At 35.8% G+C, this 22,445-nt stretch overlaps 1 protein-coding gene across 1 annotated transcript in view; it reads left to right on the top strand.

Moving 5' to 3' along the window:
- LOC116895875 overlaps positions 1 to 22,445 on the top strand; it is a 68,950-nt gene that overhangs the window by 40,734 nt on the left and 5,771 nt on the right. The window contains 10 exon segments of the mRNA XM_032896972.1: positions 4,868 to 4,977; positions 5,367 to 5,556; positions 6,973 to 7,231; positions 8,169 to 8,308; positions 9,542 to 9,700; positions 11,036 to 11,145; positions 12,416 to 12,602; positions 16,644 to 16,881; positions 19,912 to 20,045; positions 21,227 to 21,385. Of these exon segments, the coding sequence (XP_032752863.1) occupies positions 4,868 to 4,977; positions 5,367 to 5,556; positions 6,973 to 7,231; positions 8,169 to 8,308; positions 9,542 to 9,700; positions 11,036 to 11,145; positions 12,416 to 12,602; positions 16,644 to 16,881; positions 19,912 to 20,045; positions 21,227 to 21,385 (1,686 nt within the window).

The raw sequence follows: 22,445 nt of genomic DNA, 5'->3' as shown, positions 1-22,445 counted from the left end.
TCTGATGTCAGCTTATTTGTGATGGTTGGTTCTTTTTGCCTTCCAGAACATTGAAGACTATCAACTCTGGTTTTGTCCTCGCCCTGGGGAAGCTCCAAGAGCACTCCAAGGTAATAACAGGGAAATCTAAAGAGAGACTAGCTGAGTTTGGTGAATTCCCAATGTTTTCATTACTTTGTCTTATACTTAAACACTAAAGCAAAATGATTTAAACATAATGTCATTCATTTAAATCATAATTAATAACTAATATGACCTTCAGACACAAGATAACATCTCATAAGGAACAGTCTGAGAATAACAGGAATTTTTCTGAGATTTTCTATTTGAAAAACAGAATTTTCCTGAAAAGGCAAACAAACAAAATTTTAAGCATCTTGTTTCTGGAGAAAACAATTAAAGAAAACATTTGGTGATCCTTACAGAATATCCTCCTAGTTAGAGAGATATCTCAAGGATTTCCATCACTCACTTGGTAGCTCACAACCCTCTATAACTCCAGTTTCAGGGGATCTAATTCCCACATCTGACCTGCACAATCACCAAGTGCAACATAGTAAACAGGCATTTATGTGAGGAAAAGTCTTACACACAGAAACAAGTTTAAATCTAAAAGACAATATCTTAAGTTTTTTCTTTTTATTCCAAATTATATAGATTGTTTCATAATGAATATTATAAATGTAGCCATTTCTCTGAATCCATGTAAAATATTCAGTTCACATCTCATATGACAAGAAATTCTGTAACTGAATGTGAGATCATATTCTGATTTCTGGAGACAACCTGCCTTACTCACAGATGCTTGGTTTGTTGCCTTCTTTTATTTCAACACTAGATTATTGCCAAATGAATAATGATAATAGAATTATCAGAAATATTTGAATAAGAATTAAAAATCTGAGATCTCCAAGTGTGCTTGCAAAGCTGGTCTTTTCAAAGGTAAATTTGTGAAGCTCTAACAAATAGAGTTGATGTTCCTACAAGTGACATACATCTCTGAAGATTTAAGAGCATGATCTCCCATTAAGGCCAGATTTTCCAGTTTTGTCAAGTATAGTCTTTTGTAGTAAAACCTGATGATTTTTTTTTAATTTCCTAAATTTCTGTTTTGTCTCCCTTTTCATTTCTGATTTTTTTCATCTGCATACTATTTCTGAGACTTTTATTCAGTTTCAGCTTATGTGTCTTGTTGATTTTCTCAAAGAACAAGATCTTGGTTTTATGGATTCTATTTCTAATTGATTTCAGACCTGATATTCTTTCCTGCTGTTTGCTTCTCTTTGGTTCCTTTTCTCCTTTTTGATCTAGGCTTTTCATTGTGCTTTTAAGTTGCTAGTATAGGATATGACAATTATCTTTGTGAAGACATTGAGCGCTCATATATTTTTTTTATGTATGCAGTGTGAAATATTTAAATTGCTTAATATAAAGTTAGACAAGTGAATAAGGATTTTTATGATGTAAAAAGATTATTGATATTAATACTCCAACAGGCATGTCTTCAAACTGTTAGAACAGAATATAACAAAGTCCCTCTAATACACTGCACCATTAGGTCTATATTCTCTAAACAAAGTCACACACGGACATTTTTCTCCTCGTTGTTTTTAGAGTTCTCATCTAACTTAATTATACTATCTGAATAGGGTTCTAATGTTCTCATGTGTACAGTCTACATTATCCCAAAGAAGAAGAAGGAAGAGGAGGAGGAGTAGGAGGAGAAATATGAAGAGGAGAAATAGAGCAAAGCATACGAAATTGTATCAAAAGATTTGCCCATATTCAGTTACATTAGTTACAATTCATGTTCTTTTTTTCTCATAGGAAATGAGTATCCACATGACATTATAATGATAAATATTCAAAAGAACTTCAGGTCACGGGACTTAAGGAATTTTACATCCTTCCCTTCCCTACCTGGGCTGATCATGAAATATCTACACTCTGATGCACAGGGGCAATTTATCTTAAGGCCCAGAAACTCAGCCAGAAGCCAACACCAAAAAAGTGAGTCCGCCGTCTTTTTAAGGAGGCTTTTCTTCGTTCCCATTTTAATTTTTCATAAAATATCGCAGCATACTATTATTTCCTTGCTTGTGAGAGGGGCACTGTAATAAACAACAACAATAAAAAAAAAGCTAAAAAATATGTTCCAGGTCCATATGAAGAGAACTCTAAATTCTGATGTGAAGACTAGGCTTGGTTATAGGGAGAACGTTTCATTTATTCCAGACAGATATTCACCATAAATTGGTTTCCCAAGCACTGTGTGCACACATTTTTGTCCCATTAGAATTGCAGCCCTAAGTCATGGATCCTGATAAATTGCCCCTCAAGTGTTTGTATGATTAGAGCAAAAAGTGACTTATGAACTACATTTTGACAAACTATTGCAATGAAAGCTACATAGAAAAAGTAGACTTATGGGATTGAAGATAATCTGTTGCAGACTTCAATACAAATTAACTTAGGCTTATAGCCAAGTCTCTAATCTCATTTCAAATTATATAAACATATCCTTTATACCTATATCTAGAGTCGAAATGTTCCTAAAATTGAAAGACTGGGCATTTTTAATTTTTTAAAAATATTTTGCAAAGGATAGAATACTTTTATACTTTCTCCTTACTCTCTTTTCTTGGAAACCTCCCACTTACTCACTGGATTTCTTTTAAATTTTGTCTTTTTTCATAATTACTAAATTTACATTTGAAATGTTGTTCCCTTCCTGGTCCCCACCTAAGAATAACCAACGTCATCCCTCTGCCCCTTTGCCTCTAAGAGGGTGCTACCCCCCAACCTTCCTATTCCCACCTCACCCATCTCTCCTTCCCTTTTCTGGGTCTCCTATTGAAGCTACAGTCTGTACATATTTCAGGGAGCTTGTTCAACCAAGGTATCTAGTATTTCATTATGCACTGTGGAGTTAGACAGCATCATCTTGTGGGAATGCTACCTAGGAGAACTTTAGACCATATCTTAGAGACATCAGTAAGATTAATAACAATGTAGGTTATATGGGAATAAGGAGGTATAAACACAACAGAATTATTAACCTATTAAAATAGGGACATTTTCTAATTGAAATTTAGTTTTGTAACAGATCTTTATAAATTACACTATCCCATGTAATGATCTCAACTCCTGTTCAGATATGAAGGAAAAGACTCTTAAGAAACAAAGAACTTCTACATCATCGTGGTGGCACAGGAGATGTGAGCCCCACCCAGACCAACTATGCACCACCCCAAAAGTTAATAATGGAGGAAAACTGTTTGGAAGAGAACTCAGTTCCATTTGTAAGGATGGCAACCTGCCCTTGGCAATTCTGGTATGTCCCATATGGTTCTTCTCTGGCTCTCCTAAGACAAAATCCTGCTTCTTAAATACATGACCCTTCACTTCTATCACCATGTGGAGTAAAAACTGTGTCTCAAATCATTGGCTTTCAAATAAGAAGATGAGAGAGGGTTATTCAGGGATGATGTTTTGGAAAAGTTTGATTTAATCCCTTAACTATTTTGGAAAATTTGATAAAAAGAAATGTTGCATGAACTTTAAGGATTAATATTAATGTGGCTCTATACAACGGAAGATTGAGGCACAAAACCAGCCTGAGGGCCTCTGTGACCATGCAAGTACTTGCACTGCACCTGTGCACACCATTGGTCTGGTTCTCAAGGAGCCAATAATGCTCTGTGCTGCAGAAAGCCTGACAGATATTTCCATTCTTCCTCTCAGGACATGCTGTCCCTACTAAAAAGGGAAGGGCCCACAACCGAGGGTGTCTTTATAATACGTCCGAGTATAACAATGTGCCAAACAATACGGGACAAATTGGATTCAGAGGAAGAGGTGGATATGAACAAGCTATCAGTGCATGTCGTGTCGTGGATCTTTAAGGTAGGGAAAGTCCTTCCATCATCCACCCTCAGGATTCCTGAGTGAATGGGAATAGTGTCCTTCCTTTTGCATTCCATTGAGTGACAATTGATACACATTAGAGAAATATGGTAAGCTCAAAGTCTCCTCTGTTAGTCTTAATAATATGGACAATGTTTTATTCAGAAATTATTTGAGCAATACTATTGTTGGATTATCAAAAGTGAGCCCTCCCTTCACTTCTAGGAGATTCCATGTCAAAGCAAATGTCCTTGTCCTCTAGTATACAATTTTGTGACTCTCTTATCCAATGCATGGAGCCCACAGTTGAGGAGTTAGTATGTATATGCATAAACTGGGGCTCAGAGCCACAGGATATTTTGTTCTTTGTGCCTTAAATAGCTGTAGTTTTAAGTCACAGTCTCCAACCATTGCAAAGAGAACTTTTCTGATGGGTAAGGGCTATGTTTTCTGTGAATATTAGTAAAATATTAATAATAGAGTGAGGAGTCACACTTGTTTAGTGAAATAGGGGCAGGGCATTCACTAAGAACCCTGACCACACGTTCCTCCATGCTTCAAGTACCAGACATGGCTTTCTGCTCCTGAGAAATCAGATAGTATTTCCTACGGTTGTCTTTGTTGTGGTTACTACCATAATTTATGTTTCTATCATGTAAAATAGTATTTGAACTGAAATATTGATTGCTTATATGTGCTAGCTGGCTCAGCTGTCCACTAGAGGAATATTGAGCTAAGGACAGATTTTTCTATAGTCCATGTAAACCTGAAAATCTACACTTTGGTTTCTAGTTTGAATAGATGAAACTTACTGGACCAATATACTGTGGAACGTTCTAAGTAGGGGGAATTTGGGGAGCTGTGAAGAAAGTCAGATTTAACTTGAAATTACAGTTGAATGCATTTTGAATAATTTCCATGATTAATTTTTTTCCTTTAAATATTTTCCTCTCTTATTAAGGACTTTCTACAAAACATTGAAGGAAGTCTGATGACTTCAAAACTGTATGATGAGTGGATTGCTGTAACCAAAAAAGTTGATGACGAAGAGAAATTAGCTGCAGTGCAGAGGTAATTGTTGGCTAACTCTGTGAACAACATCAACAAAATAGAAGTAATATTTGCTTACACATTAGAGATAATATATCACAGAAATATTTACTAAAAACATTGACAGACAGCAAAAGGTTTCACTTGTTCACACACACAAAAGACACTTTGAAAAGAGAAGTATGAGTTACAGTGGCAATTACAGTAGCACAAGCTTTTATCTTACCTTCACATTCCAATTAGATTTGTCTTTTTTTCTGAATTGGATAAATATTTCAAGCAATAATTTGAAGAAAAATTCTTCCATTTTATTTTGAGAGCATCCAGCAAATGATACGATCACTCTGTTCCCTTCATTCATATTTACAAATCGAGTATACTTGTTTAAAAATAACTTTCTCTACATTCAGTCTTTTAGATAAACTGCCACCTGCAAATGCTGTGCTTCTGAGGCAAATTTTTCAAATATTATATGAAATAAAAAGTAATTCTTCTGTTAATGAGATGTCTTCTTACCATCTATCTGTTGGGATAGCTCCATGTCTCTTATTCATGCCCAGTTACTGCAATAACGGAGGGACAAATGACATTCCCATAAAGGTAATGCCTAACTTTGATAAGCCTTTACGATGAGACAGGAAAAAAGGATTATCCTGAGAATCCAGGTTATTCTGTTGTTGTGGTTGATTGTTTTGGTTTTGGTTTTGTTTCATTTTGTAAAGGAAGTACAGCTTTGAAAGGTGTTCTTCTGCAGGGAAGGAATCATTGGTGAATTTTAACTAAAACATAAATGGGTATTTGAGCTCAGTGACTCAGTCTTTAGTCGTCATTTAGAATGTCCTAGACTCACACAGTGAAAACAAATGCTGTAAAATGATACAAAAAGTAATAATACTGGGTATTGGGTCAGCAACCAGACTTAATTCTGATATAATCAGTGTAGAATGTGGGAAATTCTACTTGTTTTCAGGGTGGTTTCCCCAACAAAACAAAGGCAATGCAATTTGGATTGCTTTAATCAGATACGGTCATTAGAACTCCTGATTAATGTTAGTAAGTACACCCTTGCGCTCTGGGTGCTGGTTATGATTGATTTTGAAAAGTGATTGAGTATACTCTTCTATGTTAGCCACCTTTTAAACACTATAATGAAATACCAAAATTTATATAATATAGTGATCAAATGTTTCTTTTCATTCCTAAGTATTTGAGTTTCTGATTCATTATTAATTGACCAATTGTCCTTGGAACTCTAAGGATCATATTATAAAACAGCCCAATTGAGAAACAATAATATTCCTCACATTTTGTAGAATCAAAGATCAGGAGGAAAAGACAGGGTCCCAAAGTACCTGCCATTGAAGATCCATAAATATCCCATTTCCTCCAAGAAGATCTTTTTTCAAATACCTCCCAATATAATGAACCATAAGATCAAGATGTTACCATTGCTTCTGCACTGAGTAATCACTGTTTTAAGATTAAGTAATTAATTAAGGATATGTGAAGAAATGACACTTACAGTGACATACTGATGCAGATGTTACCATTGCACTGTACTGAGACATGGGAATGTAATGGCTCAGATGGGTGTGACTGTCTCTTGATTTTTAGACAACCCTTGGGAACTTTTAATAAGATGGTGCCTGCATTGAGAAGCCATTTCTCTCCTCAGTTCTGCCTTTCTATAAGCACCCTTACAATCATGCTCACTCATGGGTGTATCAAATGTAACCAAAGCTATTTCAGTGTACAGTACGCATCACATACTGCCCATCACAATGTAAAAACTGGAAATCATCTGCTTATATAACATTGCACTGTGATGATCACACTTGAACATTAGATCTCAGAATCTTTGAAATTTCATGTCATAGCCAGCCCCTGTATTCTAACAGCTAACTTGTTCTCAGAATTTTAAACTGCACATTTTTAGCCTCCAAGACTAATAAGTAAAATGTGATTTGCAACCAGGCAAACTAACAGACATTCTGTGTTTGCCCTCCTTTACCACAGATTTCTCTGGTAACATTTATGATCGAAAACACTCCTAAAATTTTTGGAGAGGACGTGGTTGCAGTGTCATATGAAACATCCCTAACTCATCCTCCCGGAGCAAAGTCTTCATGTTCCCAGGACACTGCAACAAATACCAGAAACGCGAACAAAACCAATCGTGGACTCAGCAGCTGCTCCACTGAGAGGCCATGCACTCCTGACTACAATGCACCTCCAGGAAGTCCAGCTGCTCCTCTTCCCTGTGAAGACATTCTAGGTGTGTATACTTGTTCTACTACCATCACTTAAATGTAGAATCATTGAGCACTGAAAATATGATTTGTAACAAAGAGTAATGAAGCATTTCCTGAAGCATGTGAAGAAAAATTTCACCTATGTATTATAGGTATTATCCTATTGTTATTATTTGCCTCCTAATTTAAGCACCTCTTTCCACTGTTCCTTACTTTATGTTAGAGGTTACTCCCAGCAATGAGATTAAATAATTAAGGATATGTAAGTAAATGATACTTACAGTGAAAAATTGAGTCTTAACATAGATTCTTAAAGAAAATATCAACTCAATAGCAAATTGGGTTTTCTCTATGTAACAGGTCTGGTTGTCATGAAACTTGCTTTATGTACCAGAATGACCTCAAATTCACTGAGATCCTCCTTGCTCTACTTCCTGTGGTCTGGGAATATAGGCATGTGCCACTATGCTAGTCTCTTATGAAAACCTGAATATATAGCATAATACAACCATATGGTTGACATAGACACTATGATCTGAGATTTGAGCTCACAGATCAGTGGAGAAAGCCAAGGGTTGTAACAGAACTGTACTTAGGCAAATTGTGTTGGGAAGTACAGATACTGCTATTAATTTACTGTTGTCAATGGCAGTCAGAGTGTTACACAGGGGGATGAAAAGACTCGTACTATATGACTGTTTGATTCTAATATTTGTATGCATAGCTTTCAATGCAAACACAAGAAATTGATGTTTATTCCATAAGTATGGGACATATACAACTATATATCCAGTGACTTACAAAGCAAGATCATAATAAATGTTATAATATTAATTAGTTATTTTCTGTGTGTTTGTGGTATCACATAAGGCATGCAGTCCTTACACTGAAAAGGGTCTGCTAAGGCTAAATGAGAGCTAAATCTGTTCAGTTAAAACAATGATTTCCCTTCTCTCTTAGATTCAGAGAAAAATAAAAGACATGTATATACCAACCAAGTAATACCTTTGCTTAGTCTACCACAAGCACCAAAGAAAAGTTTGTTTGGCAAATCTCTTGTGAGAATTTTTGAAGGCAAAAGCCTGCCTACTCCAATATTTGTGAGTATCATTTGGGGTTTCTACAGCACCTTTGTTCTCACTAAGTTGATGAATGTTTATATAACTTATCCATGAGGGCAAGATCAGTTTCAAATAAAAAAAGTTCCCCAAAAGTTTGAAACATGTAATGAAAAAGAATTTTAAAAGAAAAAAAAAAGAAATAGTTTTCCCATGTTTGACAGTTTTTGCAACCAAGATCCAACCCCACCAGCTTGTTGGAAGAAATGGGTCTATAGAAGTGCCCCACTGATTACCCAACTGTAAAATCTTTCAGTTTCTCTATGACTCCATGTCATTCTTAATATCATTGCTAGGAGATTAATCAATCTTTTATAATTAGAAATATCTCTAGACTTTTACTTTACATTATAAATGGATTAGTTTTTGCTATGTATTAACATCTTTTATCCTATTAGAGTATATTTAAATGTCACCTAATATGCCATAATCTATTTTAAAGCAGATACTAAACTTCTTTCTAAATATATATTTACTGTCCAACATCTATTTTAGCACTATAGCTATGCTGGAAATATAAGCTGTGTGTGAACAAATTGAACGTGTCAGACACATAAGCATTACTGCCCAGTTCTTAGGTATTTTAGAGCAGAATTTTCTGATAACCATGTTTTTAATCATGTAATCTATTGAAAATGCAGAAAATATGGGGTAAATCTATGTATGGTACTCATTTTTGAAGAGTAAAATTATGGAAGAATGAATGACATTGCTTGGGTTCTTAAATGTGACAGCATCGTTAGACATAGGTAAAAATAAGAGGTCACAGAAAAAGAAAATAAAAGTTGTAGACGTATAGTGAAAAAAAAATTCTTAAAAACACAAAAGTTAAGATTCGTAATAGAGGCCAGGACAGACAGGAAATAAAAGTGATTTGATCTCTGAAAGGGAAATATTCCAATAATTACTTAAGATGACATGCTTGAGAAGGATATACATAGAAGGAAACAAAATGTAATGGAGGACCATTGACCAAAATGGTTCGCGGAACAGAGGTCCAAACAAAACCGTAATGTTACAAATTGAGGAAAAAATGGATTAGGGAAGAAAATGTGTATGTTAGCTAAAACAGAAAAAGGTCAATGACTTGTTCATTCTTCTCATTTATAGCTCTGCATCCAAAACTGCCATTGCTCAGGTTAACAATAAATGACATAAATGTTCTTCAGATGTGTGGACCTCTAATAATAACAAGCTTATCCTTATCCCACACAGGATATGTTTTCCATAATTGCAGAGAAGGGACAAGATTCCGATCATATATTTAATACGGTATCTGAAATTTCACACTGGTCCCTGAGGGACAGGATTGAAAATGACGAACACATAAACTGGCATGAAGAAGACGTTCTAGTTATAGCATCCGTATTAATGGTAAGGAAGGTTTTCACATCACCAACATTAAGCATCACTTTAGAGATGCATATGTGCTTTCTGTCCTTGAGATTACATGGTGGCTGATTCCTGGAACTATGGACCCTTGACACATGATCTCTGTAGCTTTTCCTAAGGAGTTCCTGTCTCCTTCAGGGCATGGAATCCTTCCCCCATTTCTTCCATACAAGTACTCGATTGATCCCTAAGATCCAATGATTGGCTGTGGCTCCTCATAACCTATTTCAGTCAGATGCTGGGTGGAGCCTTTCAGAGGGTAGTTATGATAGGTCCCTGTCTGGATGTTCCACATAGGAGCTGGCCTTTTTCAAGGCAGAGGTCTCTGGGCTTGGGAGTAGAGTGTAGAACTGCAGTTGCAAATAGAGGTGTGGACTAGAAGCCAGGAGAGACAATTTGTGTTTTTTTTTCTTATTATTAACTTGAGTATTTCTTATATACATTTTGAGTGTTATTCCCTTTCCCGGTTTCCGGGCAAACATCCCCCTCCCCCCTCCCCTTCCTTATGGGTGTTCCCCTCCCCACTCTCCCCCCATTGCCGCCCTCCCCCCAACAATCTAGTTCTCTGGGGGTTCGGTCTTAGCAGGACCCAGGGCTTCCCCTTCCACTGGTGCTCTTACTAGGATATTCATTGCTACCTATGAGGTCAGAGTCCAGGGTCAGTCCATATATAGTCTTTAGGTAGTGGCTTAGTCCCTGGAAGCTCTGGTTGCTTGGCATTGTTGTACATATGGGGTCTTGAGCCACTTCAAGCTCTTCCAGTTCTTTCTCTGATTCCTTCAACGGGGGTCCTATTCTCAATTCAGTGGTTTCCTGCTGGCATAGGCCTCTGTGTTTGCTGTATTCTGGCTGTGTCTCTCTGGAGGAGAGACAATTTGAAAGGACAGTAGTTTTGTTTCATTGCTATAGCAACTAGGACTCTGCTTCTTTGATTCTAGTTGTAGGTAAGAAAATACAAGATCGTACATATAGGTTCCACTTTTGAGCTTAGATTTTGGGGAGATGACAGTTTGGGAATCTTTTATGGAAGTAAGCCCTCAACCAGGGATTCTCAATCTTCCTCATCCAGAAACACTAATATATTTCCTGATGGTTTTGTGACTTTTAACCATTACTTCATTTGACTTCTCTTCATAATAAAATTTTGCTACTGATATGAATAATAAATAAAATGGATAGATTTTCTTATATACAAGATACATGATATGTTGCCTCAAAATGATTATGACACCCAAGTTGAAAATCACTGGTCTAAACTGCTAGTTTTAAACAAAATTACATTGAACATTAATTTTTTGCCTTATTTTCAATTTAAAGGACTTCATTAGTAACATTAAAGGAAGCTTACTTACTTCTGATTTATATGAAGATTTTCTTACCATCATGAATGAACGAACTCTGGTTGGAAGAATTACTGCCATCCAAAGGTAATGATAGAGGAAGCACGTGGGGAACTGCACCAATCTAGAAGCAGTGTATTGTAAGGTACATAGGCTTGTGATTACAGGATTATTAGCTGGAATAGTCTCCTATGCCAAGAGGTTTCCTTAGCTCCTACAGGTATTGTCACTTTTTAAAAATGTTCATTTCTCATGCTACTGTGTTGAATCATGTCTGTAAACTCACCTGGGAGTCTTCTCCTTTATTTCTGTCATGGTTAAGAAGTCAACCTATGTAAGAAATTTTGTGCAGTTCAGCCTAGAGTTTAGTTCCTATGTGAGACAAATTAAAAGAAGTTTGTGTGTATAATACCTGTGGGTTATTTGCATCCTAATATCACTACCATAGTTTTAAATATGTCATTGATTAGAATATGAAGCTATTACTGAATTCTTCTTCCTCAACTATAGTTACCTAGAGACGTCTGAGTCAGGTCTCGCTTGACTTTGAATCATTTTCCTGTGTGAAAGTTCATAGAAAGATTTCGTATTTAACAGGAGCTTTGTGTTCTGGTTCCTACCGAGGAGCCCTGCATCTTTGCCATTCCTGTAGCAGAAGCTTTTGTAACTGCATCCTGTAGGGTCACTAGGGTACTTCCTCCTACTTATGTTCGAGCATGTCAAAAGAGTGTTACATGGATTCATACTACATTAGAAATAAAATGTGTCTCCACTCCACTGTGGTTGGATAAATAGGTTGCTGTTTAATAACAATGGATGTTTTCATGAACAGAACACACATGGTCTGCAACAACCTTCATTCATAGCAGGACATTTTGTGGATTCACTAGTGTGATTTCTGTTCCTTATGCTCTACAGTGTCACAAGAGTGTTACATGGATTCATAATACATTAGATATTAAATATGTCCCCGTGGTGCCTGGAAAGGTGGATCACTGATAATTACACTGGATGTTTTCTAACACACAACACACATTGTTTGCGACAATCTTCATTCATTCTGATACCAGTGATCCAGGCACCTTCCTCTGGCTTCTGTAGGGTAGTACTCATACATCTAGTACACAGAAATTCATAAAGAATTTTAAAAATATTTCCCATGATTCTCTGAAAAAAAGTGAGTTGCAGACAATATTTTATGTAACACTCTAGCTATATATTCTTACTTGTTTTGAATTCTGATCATGCTATGTGTTGGTCTACAAAACATTTATCTTTTTTTTTCTTTGTAGTTAGATTTGTAACTTACATTACTTTTAAGATGATCTAGCATAAACTTTTCCTTTTCGTTGTTTAGACTTACACGAAAGATGCCCGAACCAAATTTCCTTCTACTACAATATGTGATTTGTATATTAGTAATGATAAGTGACTCTTCGATGAATAATTTAGACTCTCACACATTATCTATCCGCATAGCTCCGTCTGTGCTATGTGGTCAGCCTGCAAGTGATGCACTATATGGGAATTCTGACTCAAGAAAGGTAAGGGGGTCTGACTTTTGCCTTTGGGAACAAAGTTAGAATTATTATCCTGTAATTGGGAATACTTTGGAAAGTTCATTTCTGCAAAAGGAAGCCCTAGGACTGCATTGTTCTGGAGTGGAATGAAATAAGTATTGATCTCTTTTAGGAAGATTTGGGAAGGGAGATAGTTAATGTAGATTAAAGGAATTGAGTAATTTCTGTCTTTCTTTTGTCTTCTCCTTCTTTCCTTTTAGATACTGATTTTAGATATTGATGCTGTAGCCAACAGCAATCTGCACGTATAATAGTAGTCCAAGAAGTTTAAATTGAAGTTTACAAAAAATCCTGATCACATAGGTTTTGTTTGCTTTTTTTCCATTGTACCCTAAGTTTATAGTTGTGTTTCATTGTAGAGAGATCATTATATTATTAAATATTCACGTCGTTATATCATTAAATATATGTGTGTGTGTCTGTATGTACATATCCATGTAATTGTACTTGCACGTGTACATTATTTGTATATGTGTATGTGTATGTACATGTATAATACATACATATGTAATGATGAATCATTGGTGTATGTTATTTTGTATACTTTCCAATATTTTAGTATTAACCTATTACAGGTACAGTTTTATGTTCCTCAGGTTTACTATAGCTATTAATTTTCTTATAAATACATATACATTAATAGTTTTCACTAATTTATTTACTCTATATCCTGTATGCAGTCTCTTCCTCCAAGTCCCATCTTTACAACCTCTTTTTTCCCTCCATTCTTTTTTACCTCAGTAGTGTAGATCCTCCATGGACACCAACTCACTCTCATACAGGAATTAGTGCATCTCCTCCCACTGAAGTCATACAAAGCAGCCCAGGAATCAGAGAAAGGACTAAAAGAGCTTGAAGGGGCCCAAGGACCCATATGAACAACAATAGGAAACAAACCAGAGCTTCCAGGGACTAAGCCACCCCCCCAAAGACTATACATGGACTGACCCTGGGCTCCAACCTCATAGTTAGCAATAAATAGCCTAGTAAGAGCACCAGTGGAAGGAGAAGCCCTTGGTCCTGCCAAGACTGAACCCCCAGAGAACGTGATTATTGGGGGGGGGCAGAAATGGCGGGAGGATGGGGAGGGGAACACCCATAGAGAAGGGGAGAGGGAGGGGTTAGGGTGATGTTGTCCAGGAAACTGGGAAAGGGAATAATAATTGAAATGTAAATAAGAAATAACCTAATCAATAAAGATGGAAAAAAAAAACTATCGAGTAGTAGATTATAGAGTCAGATCCAGCCCATACACCTATTGTTAGGAGACCTATCTGAAGATCAAGCTGCATGTCTGCTACATATATGTAGGAGGCCTAGATACTGGACTGGAGCATATGAAGGGGGAAACCCGACAGATTCAAAGCTGAAGGTTCATAATGATTAAAGGCTATAGCAAGGTACAGGATTGGAGAAGGAGATGCATCTTTGGGAGGTTCTAGTATTGATGGTGTAGCAAAATCAGACCAGTGACCTATTTTGATGTACATTTACAAGTAATCTGTTTGGACAAAAGTGTATAATGTGTGACACAGTATGGCACTGTACATCTCACACAGTCCATTTTTACAAATGTTTTAGATTTTACTTTGACTTTTTAAATTTTAATTTAAATTTTAAATTTTATTTAATTTATTTTTGAAATTTTGGGAGAGGGAATTTTTTCCAAGGTATACATAGAAGGATTTATAAATGAAATAAGAGATACTTGGTAACATGATTATAAATTTTCAAAGAATCAATAAAGGACATGTATTTTGAAAAGGATAAAAGGCAAAGAAAATGTAAAAAATGACAGAAAGCAAGAACATTTCGTTTTATTTTATTTTATTTTATTGGTCTATTTTCACTTTTCTATATACACATAGCCAGTTAAACCAGCACCATTTATTGAAGATGCTTTCTTCCTTTTTATTTTTGAAATTTTCTTCATTTTTTAATTAGAAATATTTCTTTATTTACATTTCAATTGTTACTTCCTACCTAGTTTCATGTCCTTACACTCCCATCCCTTACCGATCCCCCTCCATCCACTTACATTATAGCACCCCACCCCAACATTACAGGGCAAGACCAAGGGCTTCCCCTTCCACTGGTGCCCCAACAAGGCTATTCTCCGCTATATAGGCAGTTAGAGCCCTGGGTCAGTCCATCTATAGTGTTTGGGTAGTGGTTCAGTCCCTATATTTTAACTAGTATTTTCCAGGTATTAGGTCCACAAGAAGGAAGAAATAGTGACGTAACTCACGATGGAGGAGGATAGCACAAGGGACAGCTTGAATAGAGTTCTGGCCCAGGACTCAACTAGGCTTTGACCAGAAACTTACCATTTTTAGTTAATTTCTAAATACCAAGGTACTGAAAACCTAAAATCCAAGCCTATATCAAACTGCATTTTCAGTCCAAATGAAGCAATACATACATTGTTTCACTCTTAATATCTATTAATTATTCTTCCTTTATGGAAATTCCTTTCAAGTATATTCTTTTACATGGTTAAGTATATAAAACAAAGAAACAAAACTATTTGCACCATCTGCACATAAAATAAGACAATCTTCTGATTGTGTTCCTAAGAAACATTTCTTTCCTACCGTGTGCAGGACTGCTCAAACACAAACTTAGGTGCATCCTGGGAAGAAAATTAATCTAAGCCATCATCTGAGAAGAAACTTATTCATGTTGTACAATTTAGGAAGTGTCATTGCTGTGACAAAACACTGATGAAAAGCAACTTATTCAAGACAGGTTAAACTCCATGATATACTTACAGATACCAGTTGAATACTGGGAAATATCAGGGACCAAAATGAAGCCGGGAGGCAAGAACTGAAGCAGAAGCCTAGTAGAAGTTCTGTCGCCTGCCTTGTATCTCATATCTTTGTTTTTCTGGCTAATAACTCAAGCATGACACCATCCTGGAGATCTCGGCCCTACAAATTCCAACATTAATCAGGACAATATACCTTAGACTTCCTTATACAATAGGTCAATCTGATGGAGGAATTTTCTAATTAAGACTCCCTCTTCTCATCCACTTCTTCTCTCAGTCACCTTTCTTTGTCCTTAATAAAACACCAGGAGGTAAAACACCAACCAAGGAATGCACAATAGGGAAACCATGTCTCCAGCTCCATATGTAGCAGAGGAGTGCCTTACTGGGCATCACTAGGAGGGGAGCCTCATAGTCCTGTGGTGTCTTGATGACCCAGGGTAGGGGAAGGTTAGGGGGTTGAGGCACTTGAGGTAGCACTCAGAGGAGCAGGTGCTGGAGATAGAGATTGCAGAGGGGAAACTGGGAGGGGAGATAACATTTGAAATGTAAATTAATAAAATAACCAATAAAAATTAAACAATGTGACCAAGGCAAATTATTGGAGTAATTGTTTACTTGGCACTTAAAGATGTAGAGGGTGGAAAGTCCCTCAATGTCATAATGGAGCAGCATGGCTGCAGAAATGAAAGACAAGGAAACAGGAAGTTGAGACCTGATGGCTCTTATCTTGGGAAATAAACATGAAACAGAGAATGTACATTGAAAATGGGCACCAGCTTTTGTAACTACAAATTCTAAACAATGGCATCCTTCCACCAGGAAGACCAAGGCACCAGGAAGGTGTCAAAAAAGAGGGTATTGTAATGCATAGAACTAGAGGGGCATCCCATTCAAAACATCTCAATAAAACTACCTAATCCCCACCCACACACACACACAAATAACAAACTGTCCTTAATTTGATTCACTCACAGGTTTTGACAGCATTTCAGGTCTTAAAAGTTGCTTGGGTTTAGTAGTTCTTCTATCATTTGAAATATTTATGAGATTTTAACAAATTTTAGTAAAATGCAAAGAAATAAGTGTCTTCATTTCAGAGACTTCATTTCATGGGTTCCTATCTGTTTGTGGCAAGTGTTATTTTCCTCATAGTTTTGGATTTCATTTTTAAATTTCAATTTTGTAATCTATGAAAAATGACAATCTTGTTTTTGCCTTTTGGTTTACAGATATCCGTTATAAAAATGATGATTGACCACTATGTTGAAATATTTGGAAATGATAATCTATTTTCTAAACATATTGACGGAAGGTCTGATGATCTAAAGATGTATATAGATTTAATCTTCTCTAAGGGCAAATCTCCTATTATGAAAAAAGTCATAGTTGGCCCCAATGGGACAACCTGCAGTAATGATGTGAAAGTAAATATTTCAAATGCTGCTCTGCAGGAAGAAAGTCCTATAGGTAAGACCAGATTTATTTAGTCATCAAATGAAGGGAAGGATGATATCATTCCATAATTTCATAAATTTGTAAATATCAGAGCAGCTTTGGGTTACATAATGATTATAGAGTATGGGAAAACTTTTGTGTACACACTTTACTTAAATTAGACATAAATATATTCATCTATATCTAAATATATATAATATATGTACATACACATTTATTTATATATATCTGGATACATACAAGGATGAATGACCCACGCTTTATTTAGAGAATCCTACAATATTGTCTCCTATATTCCTCCCTTTCTTCCCATGGTCCTTAAGTCACAGATTTCTTGTATATGGAATTATTATTGAGTCTATTTTGTTCTGTTTTGTGAATATGGTTTCTATGTTATACATTGTGCATTAGACAATACATATGAAGACCATTTCTGGAAAATTGATATTCTCTCAGTCATCATTAGCTGCCTTAACTTTTGAAATATGAAATTTTGACCATTGCCTTAGTACTCCATTGATATTGTTCTTATTGTGGTTTTGCACCTATTTTTATGAGAGGCTATGTCAAAACAGACGTATTTGTAACCTTACAAATAATTTCTTACAGTATTTGTAACCTCCTTTCTACAATGTTCCCTGAGCTATAAAGTGTTTACTGGTACTGGGTTTTCCACAATGCACTTTCCTCTTCATTGTGTCCAGTTTTTGTTTTCTGGAATGGTCTCCATCTTCTGTATAAATAGGCTTCTTTGATGAGGGATGATGGCCCCACTTATTTGAGGAGATAAGATTAATATTTAGAACACTATAAAGAACATGGCAGAATTAGTTAACTAATGTGATAAAATTTAGTTTATAAAGAGACTACCTACACAAATCTGACTGGATTTCTAACCCCGGCCATGATTTCAATACTTTTGAGAATAAATCTTCCAATTGTTAAAGTATTTAATGTGACTTTCTCCAAAATATGGATGCTTTAGGTAGTACTTATATTTCTGTCAAAGTTGGAGGCTTGAGTGCCAGTGGCAAATAAATCATTCAGGGCTGTCTCAAAAGTCATTCTATCTCGATATATCTTAGAAACCTCTAGCTTTAAGTCAAGGTTGGAAGTTAAAAGAAACAGTATGCAGATTGGCATGTTCGGGAAGAAATTGATAGTTGTACCCATCTGTAACTCCGATAAAGGATGAAGTAAACATGTGGCAAGATATCAGAGTAGGTGCAATAAGCGTCACTAATAGCTCAGTTCAAAATAACTGTTCTTTGATTAGACTTTAATGTATTTTCTTTACTACAGAATTGAACATATTTCTGTGTCTTTTGTTTGGTTTCTCAGAAAAAAGTGTTGTTCCTAAGTACCTCTTTGTAGTGCAACATTGTATGTCTTGATATTTCTCTTTAGGATCATTCATGCAGGTCTTTCTCTTGTCCAAGTCACACAATTTCAGTCCTCTATGACAAGATTAATTCCTTTTCCTAATATAATATAAAATAAATGAAAGATAAATATAAAATTCATTCATTTTTGACTACTTTAATTTTCTTATTTCCACATCTGCAATTAGCCTTAATTGATTATATTCTGAAATGTTAAAAGTTGAAATTTCAAGTAATAAGAAATGCTTTTCATACTGAGTTAAATGAAGAACATTTAGCAGTGACAGCCTTCTTTCTGCAAGGACAATGATTCTATCACCCAGAATTTCCTTAGTGTGTGCTGCCCCCCATCTAGTAACTTATCAACTATTACACAACCAGTGGTTTGTTGTGCTCATCTTTGAGCAAACTCAATGTCCTCTGTTTCATACATTTGTAAACAAGCAGATAAACACTACAATCGAGGGAGGCCAAGGGGACACACATAAGAAATGAAGGAGTCAAAGTATCTCTTATTGAAGATTATATGGTAGTAAACATAAGTGAGTAATATTCCATTAGAATACTCATATAACTTGTAAACTCTTTCAACAAATAGTAAAAAACAAAATTAACACACAAGGTGAATACTCCTTCTTTATAAATATCACAAACTAACTGAGAGGTAAATCAATGAAACACCATCATTCACAGTAAATTTCAAAAGTATTAAGTTACTTGAGGATATTTTAAGCAAGATATAAAAGACTTTTGATTCTAAGACCATTTTGATTCTATCCTTTTAAAGCTTGATAAAATTTATAAGATTTTGATGTTAGTAGGAGAAACAATATTACAGAATGGATTTTTTATAAACTTCCCTCCCAGTCTTCTGCCATGTTCCCTTGACCTCATCCATATAATCTCCCCAACATGGCTTCTAAAACATTAACTGAACAAGGACAACACCAATAAACATGAAGATGTGAATGGGACCCGGAACCTACAGAGCGAAATATAGGCAATTGCACCCTAAGGAAGTGTATGCAACTGTATCCAATAGAAGTGTGTTTTTTTGATAAAGGCCAAAGATGGAACCTGTTTTCTTATCCAAACTGATAGTCTGTAGATTACTGCTGTGAGACAGTTAATGCTTTCCTTTATTTATGGGTCTTTGTTATTTTGTTGTTGCTGTATACTTTTTCCCCTTTTTTGTTGAAGACTACAGTTTTATTTATCATTTCTCTCTTCTTGAGTATATAGACCATAAATTCAGACTGCTGTAGACCAAGACTGCTGAAGAGAAATGGTTTACTGGTGATTATACTATGTAAAGTTTCTCTTCCTGTGTTGATAGGAATGCCACGTTTACTCAGTAATAAAGCCTAGGCTAGTATCTGTATTCTTTGACAACATGTTGAATGTTGAGCCAGGCTCACCTATATTTTAAAATGTCCATTGAAATTTCAGGTGTTAGTCAAATGCAGTCAGCTTTATGTGTGACTTTGTCTGCTCCTTCATAGATTTTTGTATTTTTATTTCTTTATTCCGTTAGTCTTTGATTATTCTGTGTGGACTTGATGTTTTCTATGCTTCTAGTACTTTAACAGGTATCTCTTTCTGAATTGTGGGCTATAAACGAAAAGGGGTTACAATGATTTCCCTTCTTTTTTAGGTTCAGAGAAACATGAAGGCAATGTACATACCATTCCATCAGTACTGTCTCCAAATCGAGTACGATCTACGAAGAAAAGTTTGTTTGGCCAACCTCTTACAAGTATTTTTGAAGACAATAAGCTGCCTACCCCAATAATTGTGAGTATCATTTTGGGTGTCTACAACACCTTTGTTCTAAGTAAGTTATTCGATCAAACTGAGGAATGTTTAGATAACTTATCCATGAGGGTAAATCATTTTAAAAGAGAAATAAGTTCCACTGGAGAACGAATCACATAATTAAAAGACAAAGTATTCCCATTTTACACTGACTGTATCAAAGACACAAACCTAAAAGCTTGTTGAAGGATATGTGTTTATGGAAGTGTCCTTCAGATTACCCAATGGTAAAGTCATCCAGCTTCTTTATGACTCCATATTAATCTGGAGTCTCCCTTAATATCATCGCCTCTGAGATACTCAATCTTTTATAAATAAAAATATCGATAGACGTTTACATTATCTAGCAATAACATATACACATTGATTTTGCTACATATTAACATCCTTTATCCTAGTGGACTATGTATAAATGCCACCTAATATGGCTCAACCTATTTTAAATGAGATAGTAAACATCTTAAGGAAATAAATATTTACAGTACAGCATCTACTTTAGCAATATAATTGTGCTTGGAAATTATTCTTCAGGTGAACATATTTATCTTGTCACACACATGAGGATCACTGCCCATTTCTTAAGTATTTTAGAGCAGAATTTTCTAGTAACCATAATTTGATCATGTAATCAATTGAAAATAGAGAATATATGGAACAAATCTCTATATGGTAGTCATTTTGCAGAGTAAAATTATGGAAGAACGGTAGACATATACTTGGGTTCTTAAATGTGGCAGCACTTGAGACATGTTGAAAAATAAGAAGTCACAGAAAAAGGAAATAAAAGTCTCAGAAATATGGTGAAAAAATCTTTCATAAAAATGCAAAAAGTAGGATTCATAATAGGGGCCATGAGAGACAGGAAGTAAAATAGTAATTTGAACTCTGAAAGGGAAATATCCATATAGTTACTTTGGATGGCATGCTTGAGAAATATATTAATAGGAGGAAACAAACTGTAATAGTGGACCATTCATCAAAATGCTTTGGGGAACAGAATCTAAACCATGATGTTTCAAATTGTGAGACAAGGAAAGGTTCAGTGTCTCAGTTATAACTCTGTATCCAAAACTACCATAACTCAGGTTCACAATAAATGACTTATTTGGATTCAGATGTGTGTATATCTAATAATACAAACTTATCCTTATCCCACACAGGATATGATGTCTATAATTGCAGAAAAAGGACAAAGTTCTGATCATTTATTCAAAACTATATCTGAAAATTCACACTGTTCCCTGAGGGACAAGATTGACACAGAACTATGTATTAAGTGGAATGAAGAATGTGTGTTGGTTGTAGCTTCAGTCTTAAAGGTAGGGAAGTGTTTTACATCTCCAACATTAAACATCCCTCTAGAGATGCATACATGCTTTCTGTCCTAGAGTTTACATGGCTGTTTCCTGGAAAGATGGACCCATGACCTCCTGATAAGAGGCATGGCAGTTAAAAGCTGACAAACCCACAGAATCATCACAAAGACAGCGGTGACCAGCTTCTGCTGAGAGTGAACTTCCTCATATATCAAAGGGGGTTTAGTTTGGCGTTACAAATGTCCAAACTGATTTCACCTCTGACAATACCATGTGATGTATTAGCTGAACATGTAATAGTAGTGATAAAAGTGTGCTTAACAAAATACAGGTCTTAAGTATTACCAAGACATATCCCTCACATATAACAGTTCAAAATGTCTAGTCCACCACTGATGTACAAAAGGATAAAGAATTTGGATATTGTTCCATGTCCAGTAGATACATGAAATTGTTAAGCTTCTCAATCAAAAATAAACCAGCACTTTCACTTTTGCCAGATATTGACATTCAACTTCCAAGTCAAATAGTCAAGAATTAGCCTAACTGACACTTAACTTGTCTACGCTCTTAAATTGCCAGTGAGCTACAGTGACACTAGAGCAAATATCATTGTTTTATTTTTGTTTTAGCCATGATCTGAGTTCATATTTCAGAACCCTGTGTAGCTATGGCCCAGACACCAAGAGAAAAGATAATGCTCTGGGATTAACCATGCTTAATAACATTAAGCAAAGGTACCAAATGTTTGCTCCTTGGCCCTTGAGATTGCCAAGTGTCTCTGGTTCTCATTGTCAGAAACTTGGGATCACATCCTGGGTAGAAAATTAAGATCAGTGACTGAATGTAGCCATGTGCATTCAAAGCAATTTACAGCTACAAGAACACCTGGGATTTTCCCATTCTTTATCTCTTCTTATGGAGTTCCTATCTCATTCATGGCATGGCATTGAAACCTTCCCCCATTTCTTCCATACAAGTCCCTCATTAATCCATAAATTCCATTGATTGGCTGTGGCTCCTCCTACCCTATTACAGTCAGATGCTGGATGGAGCCTATCAG

Source organism: Rattus rattus, chromosome 3 (genome assembly GCF_011064425.1).
Source record: "Rattus rattus isolate New Zealand chromosome 3, Rrattus_CSIRO_v1, whole genome shotgun sequence".
NCBI classification, from domain to species: domain Eukaryota; kingdom Metazoa; phylum Chordata; class Mammalia; order Rodentia; family Muridae; genus Rattus; species Rattus rattus.
This window is presented reverse-complemented; position numbering and strand designations above follow the sequence as displayed.